Here is a 13,763-nt window from a genome sequence, read left to right on the forward strand (position 1 = left end):
GCCCAGCGCGGGCGGGCAGCCAGCCAGCCAGCCCAGGCCCGACCTGTCAGGCGAAAAGGCGGCGACCACAGGCTAGGCTAGGCAGGTGTTGGTCTGGCGGCGGGCGGCCAGGGTGGGGCGAGCGGGTCGGCTGCCAGCGAAGCGGTCCGTCTGCTGGCCAACGGGAAGGCCCGCCCGTCTGACCGCCCGCTCGCCAATCTGGTGACCTGGAGGCCAGCGAGGGACACGCCACGCTCGCTCCTCTTCCTCATCTTCTCCCGCCACGACTGACCGAGCCAGAGGCAGGCGCTCGTTGGTCCTGACTCTGACCTCCCTTGCCGTCCGACCACAACAGCTGGCACTTGCTCTTCGGGTGTGCTAAAGCTGCTCTCTGTGAACAGGCCGCTCGCTGGCAGGCAGCAGATCGAGCGAGCCAACGAAGGAAGACTTCGGCAATCTTGTCGTATCGACGCCGGCGGATGGTAACGCGGGTCAGGCGAGCTTGGGGTCCATGTCTAGGTGCAAGGCGTACGAAGATGCTCACAGAGCGCAGCGTAATCTGACGACGACAGCAGCCGGCCTCGTTTGGCGTCGAGATGTGGGCGTGGCCGCCACGGTACCGCAGTGAATGGAAGCAGACGACCTAGCCAGCCGCCAAGCGTGGACGAACAGATCGTCGCACAGCGGCTCGTACACACATGTAGATACATAGATGTCGAAGCCAATAAGCAGGCACGACGGGACAAGCCACCAACTTGGCGCAACGTTCCGCAGGCAGGCACACCAGAAAGGTGGGCGGACAGTCGCGCAGGCACGCAGGCACGCAGGCACGCAGGCGGACAGATCCGCTGAGCAGCATGGGTTGTCGGAAGCGCGGGCGAAGACTGCGCCGCTCGGCCAGGCCCGGCCTCGCCACTCGCTCGCGTTGCATCGCTAGGCCACTGCAGGCACGGCCCGCAGTCGACGAGACAGATCCGCCGTCGTTCATTTGCTTCCACGCTCCCATGCTTCGTCATGAAGCATAGCGAGCAGGTGGCAACATTGGGCCGCTTACAGCAAGATGCCCTGTGATGTATACATGAAGCCAGTGAGGAGAACTGGTTTGGCTGCCCGACGGGGGAGCGCGGTGCGGCTACCGAGTTAGGCACGCATCCGCGCCGGCACCCAGCGTCGGATGGCCACCTCCTTGACGGCATAGCTACGACCTGCCTTGAGGTCGTCGACAAACTGTTGCGGCGACACGAGCGACTCGGGCGGATACCGCTTGACCGAGGGCACGAAGACGTGCGCCAGGATAAGGGTCTGTGAGCGAGATGGTAACGGCGCACAGAGGGGGGCAGAGTAGCGGTCGCGACGGTGGTCAGCTATTCGATGCTCTGCTTTGGCACAGATGCGCGACGTCGAATCGAGTCGATCGACTGACCTTGAGGACCTGGGTATTGACCCTGTTCATCGTGCTGAACCACGTCCAGGGCTTGGGTCCCAGGTTCGGGTGCGGCGGGAACGGGCTCGAGTGTTGGTCGTCTGGGTCCTCATACGAAGGGATGACCAGCACGGCGAACCTGCCAAGACGAGAGGGGAGAGCGGGGTCGCGAGACGACCGGATTCGGCGTCAGCCAGCAAGATCGTCGCCACGAAGCTCCGCAAACATCGGCCACCGGCCGCGACCTACTCACTCTGCGTGCGAGAAGACAGGCCCCCTCTTGTAGAGGAGGAAATCAGAGCAGAACTTGGTGCCCGTCTTGACGACCCAGCCGAGCGAGCGGAAGTGGTGGTAGGCGATGTAGTTGACCAGGAACGGGTTGTCGGGCCTGGCGTAGAGCCGGGCCAGGTGCTCGTCGGCGATGCCCTGATCCTTGAGCGAGAGCAGCGGCGGTGGGAGCGACGACTGCAGGCAGAGTGTGTAGATCTCGTCGATGGTGAGCGTGCGTGGCGCAGCGCCCGCCTCGTCGACCTTGACCTCGAGACAGCCCAGCATGCCGGCGAGGAAGAACGTCTCGTGGAGCGACAGCTGCATCCGCTCCATGTCGACCACGTCGATCTCGGCGTCCGGGTCCATCTGTACCAGCTCCTTGTTACGGGCGGCCTGCGCCTCGGCCTTCCTCGCTGCGTTGGCCTTGACCTCTTCGGAAAAGTACTTTAGGCCCTTGATCCTGGCCTGGCCGGGGACGATGTCGGGGATGTCTTCGTCGCCCTTCCACAAGGCCGGTGGAGCGACCGTGCTCTTGCCGGCCGAGACGGTACCGTCGGCTTCGTCGTCGTCGTCCATCTGGTCCTCGATCTGCTTTTCAATATCGGCCATGATGCGGTCGTGGCCGGCACCAGCAAGCCGGTCCTCTTCGAGGATCTCACCTCCGAGCGCTGTGATTCCATCGGGCAGCTGTTGGCCTGCCCGTACGGCGGCCCTTGCCCTCTCGATCTTGAGCGCCTTTCTCTCCTCTCTGCGCTGCGCGGTCAGCTGCTCGGCCGTGAGCACTGCGCGTCGCGAGCGGGATTTGCAAGGGGAAGGGGGAGAGACGGCCATGTCAGGTGCACGGTCGATCCAGTCGCGATGCTCGAGTGGCAGGCGCCCGGTGCAGCTGGCGACACTCACTTCCTTTCCTCATGGCATCGATCTCGCCGATCTTGCGCTGCCGCCAGGTGGGCTCGGAGCGCGAGAGATTGCCCTTGCCAAAGAAGCCGCGCTGCCACAGAACCTTGATGCCGCGGTCCATGTCCGTGACCCAGACGGTGTGCGTGTGTGGGTCGTAGAATGCGGTGGCCACATCGTCGTCCTGCTGGGCCGCCCGGGACGTCGAGGCTTGGCTGCTGCTGCTGGCGGTCGACGAGGGCCTTGTTTGATAGTAGCCTAGGCTCAGCAGCCACAGCAGGGACCCGAGCAGGTCTGCCGGAGTGGCGGGTACCTCTGGATCCGCGCTGGCGGGTCGAGAGTCGAGGGTGGTGGGCAGCGGCTTGGCATAGGTCTGGTTTTTGAGCGCCGTGGCCTTTTTGCCGGCGCCAGTAACTCTGGAGGGCGTGCCCTGGGCGCGTTCCGGGTTGTTGTAGGCCCAGCCAGTGCTGTTGCGCATCTGCTTGGGCATGTTTGTTGTCGTCCAGTCGGGGGGTGGCTGCGGCTGCGGCGGCGATGGGGGCGGCGACGAGTGTGTGCAAAGCGTGAGGTGTGAGGTCGAGGCCGAGGATGAAGGGTTGGGAGCGAGGAGGGGTCCAGCGAGAAAAAGGAGCCGCAAATGGCGAGGCAAAAGCCCAAAAGAGAGACCTCTGCTAGGCAGCCAGGCGCAGCGGGCTGCAAAGTGGAGAATTGCCGGCGGCGGCGTCTTTGTTTGTAAGCCTGACAAAAGCCAGAGCCTGATGTGGCAAAAGCCGGAGGCCCTCTGCACCCGCTAACTACTGGTTCGTTATCAACGAGTCCCGTCGGCGCGCGCAGGGGGAGCCACGGCTCGGGGTGACTGGCCCTTCAGTGGGTAACTAAGCAGCGGGCTGGACCACACACCCCCACGACGGCGGCGGCGGCGGCGATAGTTAACTAGCCTGCATCGTGTTCAAAGGGGACGACATCTGGCAGAGCTGCTGAGTGCAATCCGACGAGGCCGAGGATCAGCGCGCGGGTGAGAAGGTTGGATTTTGCCTCCACCCACGTCTTTGTCACACGCACCCTTTCCGACCCTCTGTCCACCATCTCGTGTCTCCCTCCCTCTCTCTCTCTGCGTCTCTGCCGCACGCCTACACCCACCTTCGGCCCTCTCAGACCACGAATATTGATCGAACAACGAACGTCACTTCGGCCACCTCTCATCGTAAGTGGCAGTGACCTGCAGACGCACATCCTGCTTGCCATCGCTGAAACCCCCCATGGCGGACCGTCTCCCATTCCTTTCCTAGGCCCAACCCCCGTCCTCGTGACAGTCTTCCACAATGCAGCCCGTCGTGCCCTCGAGAACGCAGATCCTGCGCCTGTATCGCAAGTATCTTACCACCGCCCAGTCCTTTGTAAGTCGCCCGCTCGGCAGCATCCTGGAGAACGCCGTGCCACGACATTGCGACCTGACCTTCCCCGCCTCGATTTGCCACCTCTTGCTTCGTGCCGGCCGTGCCCGCAGTCTTCGTACAACTTCCGCACCTACTTCCTGCGACGGAGCCGGGACATGTTCCGCTCAGCGCTCCTGCCGCAGGCGCAGGCGGCCCAGTCGTCGCCCTTCTCCAAGCAAGGTTCCGCCACCGCCAAGGTCTCGCCGTCGACGCTGCTTAGCCCCGATGCGATCTCGACAAACGGCAGCAACGCCAGCGGCAGCAACGGCAGCATCGCGGCGGCGGCCATGAGCGACCAGGAGAAGCTGGCCACCTTCTACAACACCGCCCTCGAGGACCTCAAGGTGCTCCAGAGGTCGGCCATCACCAACCGCCTCTACGAGGGCGAGAGGCTCGTCGTCGAGCAGCCCAAGCTCATCGTCGGCGGCGGGGGTGCGGGCGCAGAGGCCTCGGTCGGCGGAGGCGGGCAGCCCACCCAGGGCCCCCAGAGCCCCGGTGGCGCACCTCAGAGCGACTGAGCAGTTTCGGTCCATGCATCGACAGTCGCCTTGCGCGCTCCTATTCAATGTCAATAACCTGTTCCTCGGTCCCGGCTCGGTCACCGAAACCTTGTCATACGAGGCCTGTCCGACGGAGGAGGCCAGTGCTACGCCTCACACGGTCAAGCGGCGACACCTCGTCAAGCGGCCAAACCCGGGCTGGCCGAAAGATTGGCGAGAAATGGAGCGTGCTTTGGATGCGAGCGTCATCATAGTATTAGAGAGGGAACGCAGGCCGACTGGGCCTCGATGCCGGGCCGCTCATCCGTCTTTTGGATGCGACGCGGTGCGCTCGACTCGACTAGTATCCGCGGCCACGGCCCCTTCCACGAAAGCCGCGGGCTCGGTAGGGTCGGTAGCCTCGCCCCCTTCCCCGGCCGCGCGCAGCCATGCCGGGCAGGTTTGTCCGCTTCGCCGTGACCTGATGCCAGCCGTCGTTGAAACGAGGGGGATGGAAACGGGAAAGACCAGAGTCAGCAGGTGCGAGAGCTGCGAGGAGGGGGAGCGCGTCCATGGACGGACAGGAGAGGGAAACTCACCTTGATCAAGCGGCCGCGGAAGAGGGACTCGTTGAGGACCATGGCGTTGGCGACCAACGAAGGATCGGCGAATTCGACGTACGCATAGCTGGAAAGAAAAGGGCGGGGAGGAAGCGCGGTGGCATGGCGACGTTCGTCGGGTCAGCCGTCAGATGCGCGGATGCCGAGCGGGCGGGCGCTGATGGCGGTCGACTCACCCCTTGGGATGACCGGTGAACTTGTCGCAGAGGATCGTGACACGGTTGATTGTGCCGCAGCTCTGGAAGTGTTGCTGGATCTCTTCTGGTGTCGCGCCGTAGTCGACCTGGGTTGGTGAAGGGTGGAGAGGCGGAGAGGCGAGGGAAGAGGGTTCGGCCGTATGCGGTCAGCGGCGGCCAGGGTGCGCAGCAGGAGACGCTTGCCGGGGCAGGCGAGCCAGACGGAAAACACTCACGTTTCCGACGTAGACACTTCTGGAGTCGACCTCTTCCTTTTCCTCTTCGGTGGGGTGGATGCCTGCGCCCGCCGCGGCGCCGGCTGCCTCTTGCATCTCTCTGAGCTTTGCAGCCTCGGCCTCCATCTCTGCCACGCGCTTCTTCATGGCCTCGATCTCTGCCTCCTCGTCCATGGCCTCGCCATCTGCGCCGTCGGCCGCGGCCGAAGACGACTGGGCGACGTCATCGGTGGCGGCTGCTGCCGAGGAGCTCTGCGCGGCGTCGAACTCGGTCGAAGAGCCGGGGACAGACAGAGAGACCTGGTCCTCGTCGGCAGACATGGTATGGATCTGGTTGGTGGTGGGTGTGAGTGTGTTGTGAGTGTGCGGGAAGAGGGAAGGTGCGGACGGCGGACGGTGGGGGACTGCTCGTCTGACGCGTGGCGCTAGGTGCGGATGGGCGTGAGGGAGAAGACGCGGTTGGCGGTGGCGGAGTCGGCTGTGGTGGTGGTGGTGGTGGTGGTGGTGGTGGGTGTGATGGCCAGGCAAAGTCGGTTGGTGAGCGAGCCTGAGAAGAGGATGCATCTGGACGTCGCTGCTCGGCCTTTTTTCATCTTCTCCACCTGGAGGGACGGCGGTCCAGGCCAGGCCAGCCCGCAACGAAGCCCAAGCCCAGGCTAAGGCTCTGGCTTGGCTGGGACAAGGTCAGGCCAACGCAGGCTGGCTGGTTCACCCTGACGGGACAACGTCACGTGCCGCTCGCCCGGTCACGGGTAGGCCACGGGGCAGCCATCGCTCCGCCTCGAGGGTCTACACGCTTGCTTCTCGACCACATCCTTGGCCCTCGTCTCACCTCGCCTCTCTTCTCTGTCCCCGCGCTCGTTTCGGGATGAAGGCTGCGGACGCTACACCCGCAACAGCAACACTACTACTGGACGCCAGCATCACCGCGTCGCGCTAGTCTGCCTCTCCAAGGGCCCTGGTGGATGCAGCACCGCCCACCGTTGTCCAACGCGTCACGTCCGACGATCCAGGCTCCATCGCTCTTTGCCTCGCCCAGCGCGACATCCACGCCAAACGACACCGACATCGACGACAACTTCATGACGCACACCACGACCTAGCCGCACTACTACCGTCGCAGCTACGCACCAAGCAGGCTCGTTTGCCTGCCTGCCCGCACGGCCGCCCGCCGGCACCCTAGCGCGGCCGCCATGGTCGGCTCAAAGCGCGGCGCACCGTCGGCCTCGACCTATGCCGCATCGCACCTGTCGCTCTCGGTGCTCGCGCTCCTCTCGTCGGCCGGCTTCTCCAAATCGTCGTCGACCGCCGCCCACCTGCTCACCGAGGTGCTGCAGCGCTACATTCAGCTCCTCGGCACCACCTGCGTCCAGCATGCCAACCACAGCGGACGCAACGTCGTCGCACCGCTCGACCTGAGCGCCGCACTCGAGCACATCCTCGGCGGTGGCGACCCTATTGAAGAGGTCCTTCAGTGGGCCGAGGACGAAGGCAGGCTTGACTTTGACCCGCACCACGGCTACGACGTCGAGGCAGAGAGACAACAACAGCAGCTACAGCAGCAGCTCGCCAACGGCAGCACTTCCAGAACCAACGGCCAGCCAGCGTCACACCCGGTCCCGACATCCTCAGAATCCCGAGACCCGCTGCGGGATCCACTGAGGGGGTCGGACCTGAGGAAGCGGCTCTCGGTCGGCAGGCCCCAGCCAGTCGCAGATCCAGCGGCCGAGGTGCACTACAGGCCCATTCCTCCCGAACAATTCGAGGTGTTGGCAGAGCAGAGCTACCGGCGAGAGAAACGCATCCAAGAGCTTGTCTGGGACGGCATCGACTCCGCAGAATGGTGCCAGGACAACGTCCGTGCCTCGGTCAAGGCAGGCAAGCGCAAGGCTGAAGATTCAGACGCCATGGACGTCGACGGAGACGTCCACGATGCGGCGGCGGCGGCGGCGGCAGTACGACACCGATCGCGCTCCGGCTCACCTATGGCAAGCAGCGAGGAGAAGAGATTGGCGGGGACTGACGACTACGGCGACGACAGCGACAGCCGCACCGACGGCTATCTGAGCAGCGGGGCTGGGAGCAGCAACAGCCGCGGTCGCCGCAGATCATCGTCGCTCCGGCCGCAAGGCGGTGTCAACGGGACAGCATCGAGATCGACATCGCGCCATCGACACTGGCAGCAGCATCAACAAGGGCGGCGGCACCGCTCCGCCAGTGGTCGCGATGCGGAAATACCGTCTCTCGACGCAGCCGGCGAAGGTGTCGTGCGCCGTTTCGGCGAGCTGGAGATCGACTATGTGCCGAGCTATCTGCCCGCCTTTCCGCAGGTCGAGGCACCCTCAGCTGCTGCACCGAGCCGAGGCTTGCGCGGCGATGGGACAGCAGCAGCACCATCCCCAAGCCTCATTGCCACTGGTTGGGGCACGGATCAAGGCGGGTTGGCAGGGAGTGGGACCTCGGCGAGTCTTGCACCGCCGCCGCCGTCGCTCCCGCCGCCGCAGGACACCGACCTCGAATACATCGAGCAGGAGCGGCAACGCGCCGAAGCGGCGCAGCAGGCGACGCTCGCAGCGACCCACGCCGCGGCTGCCGCCCGCGCAGTCGAGACGCAAGGTGAGGGGGCCGAGCCAGCAGTGCAGACCAAGCCCGAGCCGACGGACGAGCAAAAGGCGGCCGAGGCGGAAAAGGCGCTCGAGGCGCTCCAGTCGCGGCGGGTGCTGCGCGACTGCTGGAGAGAGGCCATCCCATTCGATTCATCGACGCTCGGTGTCGCCCACCCGCAGCACGAGCTCGGCGACTTGGAAAAGGCCGTCGCCGAGATGGCCTCTGCGTCGGCGCAGGACGACATCATCTCGATTGCGCCGCCGACGTCGTCGCTGCGGGCGTTTGCGGCCGACTTCAAGTCGCTCCTCGACGACCCGTCGACCTCGGGCGCGGCGGGCATCTTCCTGACGCCGTACGGCGCAGCACACCAGGACGCCGCCTCGAAACGGCGCCGGCTCGCCTACGGCATTGCCGACCCGGCGCGCTACGTGCCCAACGACAGCCTGTATGGCGCTGTCGGTGCGCGGCCGGTCGTGGTGCCCTTCCAGCCTGGGCCGAGCTGGCTCGTCTCGACGCTACCGCCGCCGACGTTGTACGAGGACAATGCGGCGGTGGCCTCTGCGCTGTCGGCGCCCATCCTCACGCCCGTGCTGCCGCAGGGTCGACCGTCTGCGCTCATCCCTCCGTCGGGTAGCCTGGTGCCGCCGCTGGCCTACCGCCACCCCGCCCACCTCGCCATGGCGGCGCGCATCGTGTCAAACGGGGAGCTGCTGCGGCGCATCTCTCGCTTCGACGACCCGCCGCCGCTGCTCGACGACAAGCACGCCGAGCGCTTCTTCCACGGCCTGCCCGCCTCGCGCGACCTGGTGGGCGGTTCGAGCTCCTCGAGCGATCTCAGCTCCAACATTTCCAAGTCGCGCAACGGCGGCGGCGGCAGCGGTAGCGGCAACACGACGCTGCACGCCGCGCTCGAGAAGCTCGTGCTGCAGCTCAAGGACAAGGAGGCCGTGGTGCTGCCGGAAGAGGACAAGGAGGAGCTGCAGCGGCGACAGCAGGAGCTCCAGCTGCAGATGCAGGCGGCCGAGTCGGCGGGCGGAGACGGCGCCGCCGAGGGCAGGGCAAAGGGCGAAGGCGTGGCGGGAATGGTGGGGGACAGCTACGCCAGTCGCATCCGAAACGGCCAGATCACCATGGTGCACACCTGGGACTGGACGGTCAAGGATCCGTTTGACCCTACCCTGCCAGGCCGTAGGGTACGCGGCGGCGATGGGTCAAGCAAGTTTGCCTCTGCGACGGCTCCCGTGGCCATTGAGAGGGAAAAGGGCAAGAAGAAGCGCGAGAGCAGCGCCAATGGCCTCGTTGTCGGAGCAGCTGGCGGCGGGAGCAGCGGCGGGGCCGAGTGGAGCTCGGAAAGTCAGAATGGAGCTGCATGAGGCGGACGCAGTCGGTCGGTCGTTCGGGGGCGTCCGGTGGTCAAAGCGATGCGCCGCGCGGTTGTTTGCCGGCAGACAATGATGGATGTCGATGCTGGGTTCCGGAAAGCATGCCATGAATTGAAACTGCATCGTACGCAGCACGCCGTTGTCGTCGTCCGCCGGTGGAAGGAGCGGGGGCCTAGACCGTCTTGATGCGCAGGCCACGTACGACTGGCCAGCCCCGCTCGCAGAAGCCTCGGAGGTTCCACGCGCTAACGCGCTCCTGCTCGACGCCGGCTGCCGTCACTGCGAGAAGGATCCGTGCAACGTCGACGAGATAATGCCGCCGAAGGCAGAAGACGGAAGCCTTAGCGGGGGGAAAACGACAAGACGCCTCCTCTCGTTCGTATGCGAGCAACCGTCATCGGGGGACTCACCAGACTTTGCGACGATGGCCCACTTGTGCTCCGCTGCACCTTGGGGGAGCGGCAGATAGATGGACCAGAGACACCATGCCCAGCTCCACTCGCGATGTCGTCGCCGCGCCTCACCCTCGCCCACGTCGTCTGCCGAGGCTGGGCTGACGTGGCCGCAAGCTTCGAGACGCCTGCGCGATTCTTGCGCTGCTGTCGCGGCTGGCTCGAAGCTGAGTTGCGCCTGATGCCATTCGATGTCCGGTGGGAGCTGCTCGACGAAGAGGTGCGAGGCCAGCGACGGGTCCAGATCGCGGAGGAGAGCTACGTGGACGGATGCGGTGGGCGAACCTGCCGTAGAGTGGGGGACCGTGCGGGGCGAGCCTCGGCGTCAGCGCATCGATCGAACGTTTTGCATAGAGTTGAACATCGACTCACCGTCCTGACCGACTGCATATCCCTTGACAGAGATGCTCCCATTGCGAGCCTCGACGTCTTGGTCGTCGGCCGGCTGGGTAATGGCTGAGCTGGCGCCGAGCCTCTGTAGCGGTTTCTGCCTTTGGAGCTCCTGCTTGCGGAACTGCTCGTCGTGCTGCACCCTTTCCAGCCACTCGCGCTTCTTTTGCTCATCTTCGCTGTCGCCGCCGCCTGGTTTCGGCGGGGTGAGGATCTTGTAGTCGAGGCGCATGGGCGGGCTCTGGTTTTCGTGTTGGCTGATGGTGAGGCCAGAGAGCCACTTTACCCAGCGTGCGCCTGCATGTCCTGGGATGACGGCGCGGAGGGGGAAGCCATGCGAGGGCAGGAGGGGCTGGCCGTTGTGGGCGTAGGCGAGGATGCAGTCCTGGTTGGGGTGCATGGCGGTGGGCAGCGGGATGGAAGCGGCAAAGACTTCGTGGCGGTTGGGATCGTCGGACTCGGTGGATTGCTGCGTGCTGTGCATGTGCAGGTGCAGGCCCCTGGCCCACTCGGCGGCGTCCTGAATGGTGTGGTGTTCGGATGGCACGAGATTGTCGAGGGACTTGGCGGGGTGGTGTGCGTAGGGGTCCGGTAGGCCTGCGTGGAGGAGGGCGTCTCGGATGGAGGTGCCTGACCAGACGACGTTTGCGATTACGCCGCTGCCCCACTGGATGCCCTGCGCCTTGTCCTGGTGCCTGAATTCGCCGCGACGGTTTCCGGCACATTCGAGGGTAGCCACGACGTGGCGTGTGGGGAGAGAGCGCTTTATCTGGGAGAGGAGGAGCTTTTGTCCCTGGAAGGTGGCGAGTGGCTGGGCGCCGCGGAGCGATGGGGAGAGGGAGAGAGAGACGGGCCAGTCGGGCGACGATGACGACTGTGCCGGGCCCGGGTAGACGAGGTCGTCGTGGTTGCGATGAAAGAGGAGGTGTGTGGGAGTGATGAGGTGCGAGGTGAGAGAGGCTGACTCGGGCTCTGCGTTTAGGGGCTGGCGTGGGCGGGGGGAGCAAGAGTCAGTCACGGTGTCGATGCGGGGGGGTGGATCCAACCTATGGGCTGCTGCAGCATTCTCTTACCTGCGTCTGGAATACGTGGAAGTGTGAGTCTTTGGGATTGCCCTGCGTGTCGAGGCTTGGGTCCGACATGGTGAAGCTGCGAGATTGTCGAGAGGAAGGGATGATGGTGGTGGCGGTAGTGAGTGGTGGACGACGAAGAGACGTCGGCGGTGGTGGTGGGGGCCAGGGCCCAAGGTAGTGGAGGCATGGGCCGCCATGTCGGAAGTCGGAAGTCGGAAGTCGGAGGTGCGGGCAGGCGCGCGGGGTACGGGCCGGCAAGCAAGCAGGCAGGCGGGCAGGCAGGCAGGCGAGGGCTTCCATGCATCGTCTGGGCGGGAGCGAGGTTGTGGGCCCTGCCCTCGCCTGAGCCTCCTGGCTGCCTGCAGCTCGCCCTGGCGCGTGGCGTGAGGCACGACCGAGGGCGAGGGCCGGGGGCCGTGCGGGTGGGTTGGACCCCGTTCAAGGCCCTCTGTCCAGAGGCCAGGCTAGGGGACCAGCAGGCCGGGTAAGGGTGCCCCCTTTGTCGACCTCCCCGCCGGCCCGCCTCCAGCTTGGCTTGATTGCTTGTCCTCCTCGTCCGCCTCCTGCTCCCACATGCACCCGACCTAGCCTGCCTCTGGTCTCGTTACGGCTGTGCCATCTGGCCCGACTCTTGCGCTGCTGCCGCCCCCCATCAGGCCATCATCAATAACGTTGCACCACCACCACCACCACCACCACCACCACCTCAGCGCCACCTCGACCGTCTCCTCCACCACCACCACCCAGCATGGCTATCAAACCCAAACGTCCCCAGATCGGCAAGATCAAGCAATGGTCGTCGGGCCTCGGAGCGAAGCTCTCGGCCGCCGCGGGGGGCGCACCGATCGATCCCACCCTCAAGCAAGACCTCTACGGAGAGATTGAGCTGCGCGGCATCGCCAACTCGAATCTCTACGCCGCAACAGAGCACTACTGGAGCTCCCTCGCAAAAAAGAAGCCCATCCCCTTTGACCCAACCTCGCTCCCCGCCGCCGCAGAGGACTCGGCCTCGATCTCGTCGGGCGCGCTCGCCCAGAAGCACGACTCGAAGCTGCTCCCCATCGAGTCCATCGGCATCGCAATGTCGTCCTACGGCGCACAGTTCCCCGACTCGTCCGCCTACGGCACCGCCCTCTCGAGCCTCGGCGAGGCCCACGTACAGCTCGGCTCCCTCCAGGCCGCCTTTGCAAAGGACACGTCCAACATCTTCCTCGCCAGGATCGCGAGGTCCAAGACCGCCATCGAGTCATTCCACGCCGCCATGAAGAAGCTCGAAGCAGCAACCACAAAGCTCGACGCAGCACAGGCAAAGGTGCAGAAGAGCAAAAAGGAAAAGCGCGACCTCGAAGAGGAGCTCCGCCTCGCAAAGGCAGCCTACGACGAGGCCGTGTCCGACGTCGAGGCGCGCGCAGAGGCCATCCAACAATCCGAGCACGACGACCTCGACTGCCTCGAAACCTACATCCAGACACACATCGACTACCTCGCCCAGGCACAGGCCGTCCTCGACCGCGCAAGAACCTCTGCCTCGACCTCGGGCTCGTCGTTTGCCAGCGTCGGCGGCTCCGCATCTCGACGCCCGCCGCCCGCACCTCTAAGTCGACCTCAGAGCGCCGGAGGCTCTCGACCGGCCCCCCCGGCGCTGCCTCGACGCACGTCGGCCCGCGAGCCCATGGAGCTCAACCTAAAGCGCACCAGCTCGCGCGTCACGACCGGCTCGACGGTCAGCCTGACGCCTAGCGAAATACGCCGGGTCCGAGAGGGACTTGGCAATGACAGCCGGGACCCCGCCGCCACTCCCGGCAACGACGACGACAACGATGGCGACGATGGCGACGGCCAGTCGACGGCCAAGCGCGGCGACAAGGAGAAAAAGGCGGGCCGGCTACGCATGCCCTCGTTCAGCGCCGCCAGCGGCACCGTCAGCTCCATGGCCTCGGGCATTGGCGGTACGTTTAGCCGCTCCAAGAGCTCCACCCTCTTTGGCGGCGCCTCTGGCAGCAGCCAATCGCATAGCCCGGACAAGGAAATGGGCGAGGGCGGGCCGTCGAAGTGGAGCAGCTTCATGACCCGCGGCCGCAAGGAGTCGGGTTTCCAGGACCTCGACCGCGACGACGCCCGCCGGGCGAGCCTGCGCCGCGAGGCTGACCAGGTGCACAACAAGGTCGGCTCCGAGGACGTCGACCTCGGGCTGGGCGAGGCCGACGTGGGCGACGTGCTGTCGTCGCGACGGTCCTCGACGCTCAGGCCCAGCTTCCCTCGCCGCGACTCGAGGCGCGACAGCCTGGGCGCCGACGACGACGAATCCCCCTTTTCGCCCGCGTCGCACGGTAGGGGCCCGTT

At 65.5% G+C, this 13,763-nt stretch overlaps 6 protein-coding genes across 6 annotated transcripts in view; 3 read left to right on the forward strand and 3 right to left on the reverse strand.

Moving 5' to 3' along the window:
* Positions 1–1,119: 1,119 nt before the first annotated feature.
* On the reverse strand, positions 1,120–3,059 carry PFL1_01739 (uncharacterized protein; the record flags this gene model as incomplete). Its single annotated transcript, XM_007879249.1, has 4 exons — positions 1,120–1,281; positions 1,403–1,541; positions 1,656–2,454; positions 2,573–3,059. The coding sequence occupies 4 exons, from the start codon at positions 3,057–3,059 to the stop codon at positions 1,120–1,122; spliced, it is 1,587 nt and encodes a 528-aa protein (XP_007877440.1).
* Positions 3,060–3,891: 832 nt separating this feature from the next.
* Positions 3,892–4,523, forward strand: PFL1_01740 (uncharacterized protein; the record flags this gene model as incomplete). The annotated part of the gene is made up of 2 exons (XM_007879250.1): positions 3,892–3,966; positions 4,077–4,523. 2 exons carry the CDS (start codon positions 3,892–3,894, stop codon positions 4,521–4,523), a joined length of 522 nt encoding a protein of 173 aa, XP_007877441.1.
* A 322-nt stretch (positions 4,524–4,845) lies between these two features.
* On the reverse strand, positions 4,846–5,837 carry PFL1_01741 (uncharacterized protein; the record flags this gene model as incomplete). Its single annotated transcript, XM_007879251.1, has 4 exons — positions 4,846–4,965; positions 5,084–5,171; positions 5,281–5,387; positions 5,517–5,837. The coding sequence occupies 4 exons, from the start codon at positions 5,835–5,837 to the stop codon at positions 4,846–4,848; spliced, it is 636 nt and encodes a 211-aa protein (XP_007877442.1).
* An 872-nt stretch (positions 5,838–6,709) lies between these two features.
* PFL1_01742 (uncharacterized protein) lies at positions 6,710–9,496 on the forward strand (the record flags this gene model as incomplete). Its single annotated transcript, XM_007879252.1, has 1 exon — positions 6,710–9,496. One exon carries the CDS (start codon positions 6,710–6,712, stop codon positions 9,494–9,496), a length of 2,787 nt encoding a protein of 928 aa, XP_007877443.1.
* Positions 9,497–9,677: 181 nt separating this feature from the next.
* On the reverse strand, positions 9,678–11,489 carry PFL1_01743 (uncharacterized protein; the record flags this gene model as incomplete). Its single annotated transcript, XM_007879253.1, has 4 exons — positions 9,678–9,784; positions 9,916–10,242; positions 10,330–11,332; positions 11,421–11,489. The coding sequence occupies 4 exons, from the start codon at positions 11,487–11,489 to the stop codon at positions 9,678–9,680; spliced, it is 1,506 nt and encodes a 501-aa protein (XP_007877444.1).
* A 679-nt stretch (positions 11,490–12,168) lies between these two features.
* PFL1_01744 (uncharacterized protein) overlaps positions 12,169–13,763 on the forward strand; it is a gene marked incomplete at both ends in the record, with an annotated part of 2,252 nt that continues 657 nt past the window's right edge. The window contains one exon of the mRNA XM_007879254.1: positions 12,169–13,760. Within this exon, the coding sequence (XP_007877445.1) occupies positions 12,169–13,760 (1,592 nt within the window). The remainder of the gene's footprint in view (positions 13,761–13,763) is intronic.

This window comes from Pseudozyma flocculosa (genome assembly GCF_000417875.1).
Source record: "Pseudozyma flocculosa PF-1 unplaced genomic scaffold scaffold00004, whole genome shotgun sequence".
Lineage (NCBI taxonomy): Eukaryota > Fungi > Basidiomycota > Ustilaginomycetes > Ustilaginales > Ustilaginaceae > Pseudozyma > Pseudozyma flocculosa.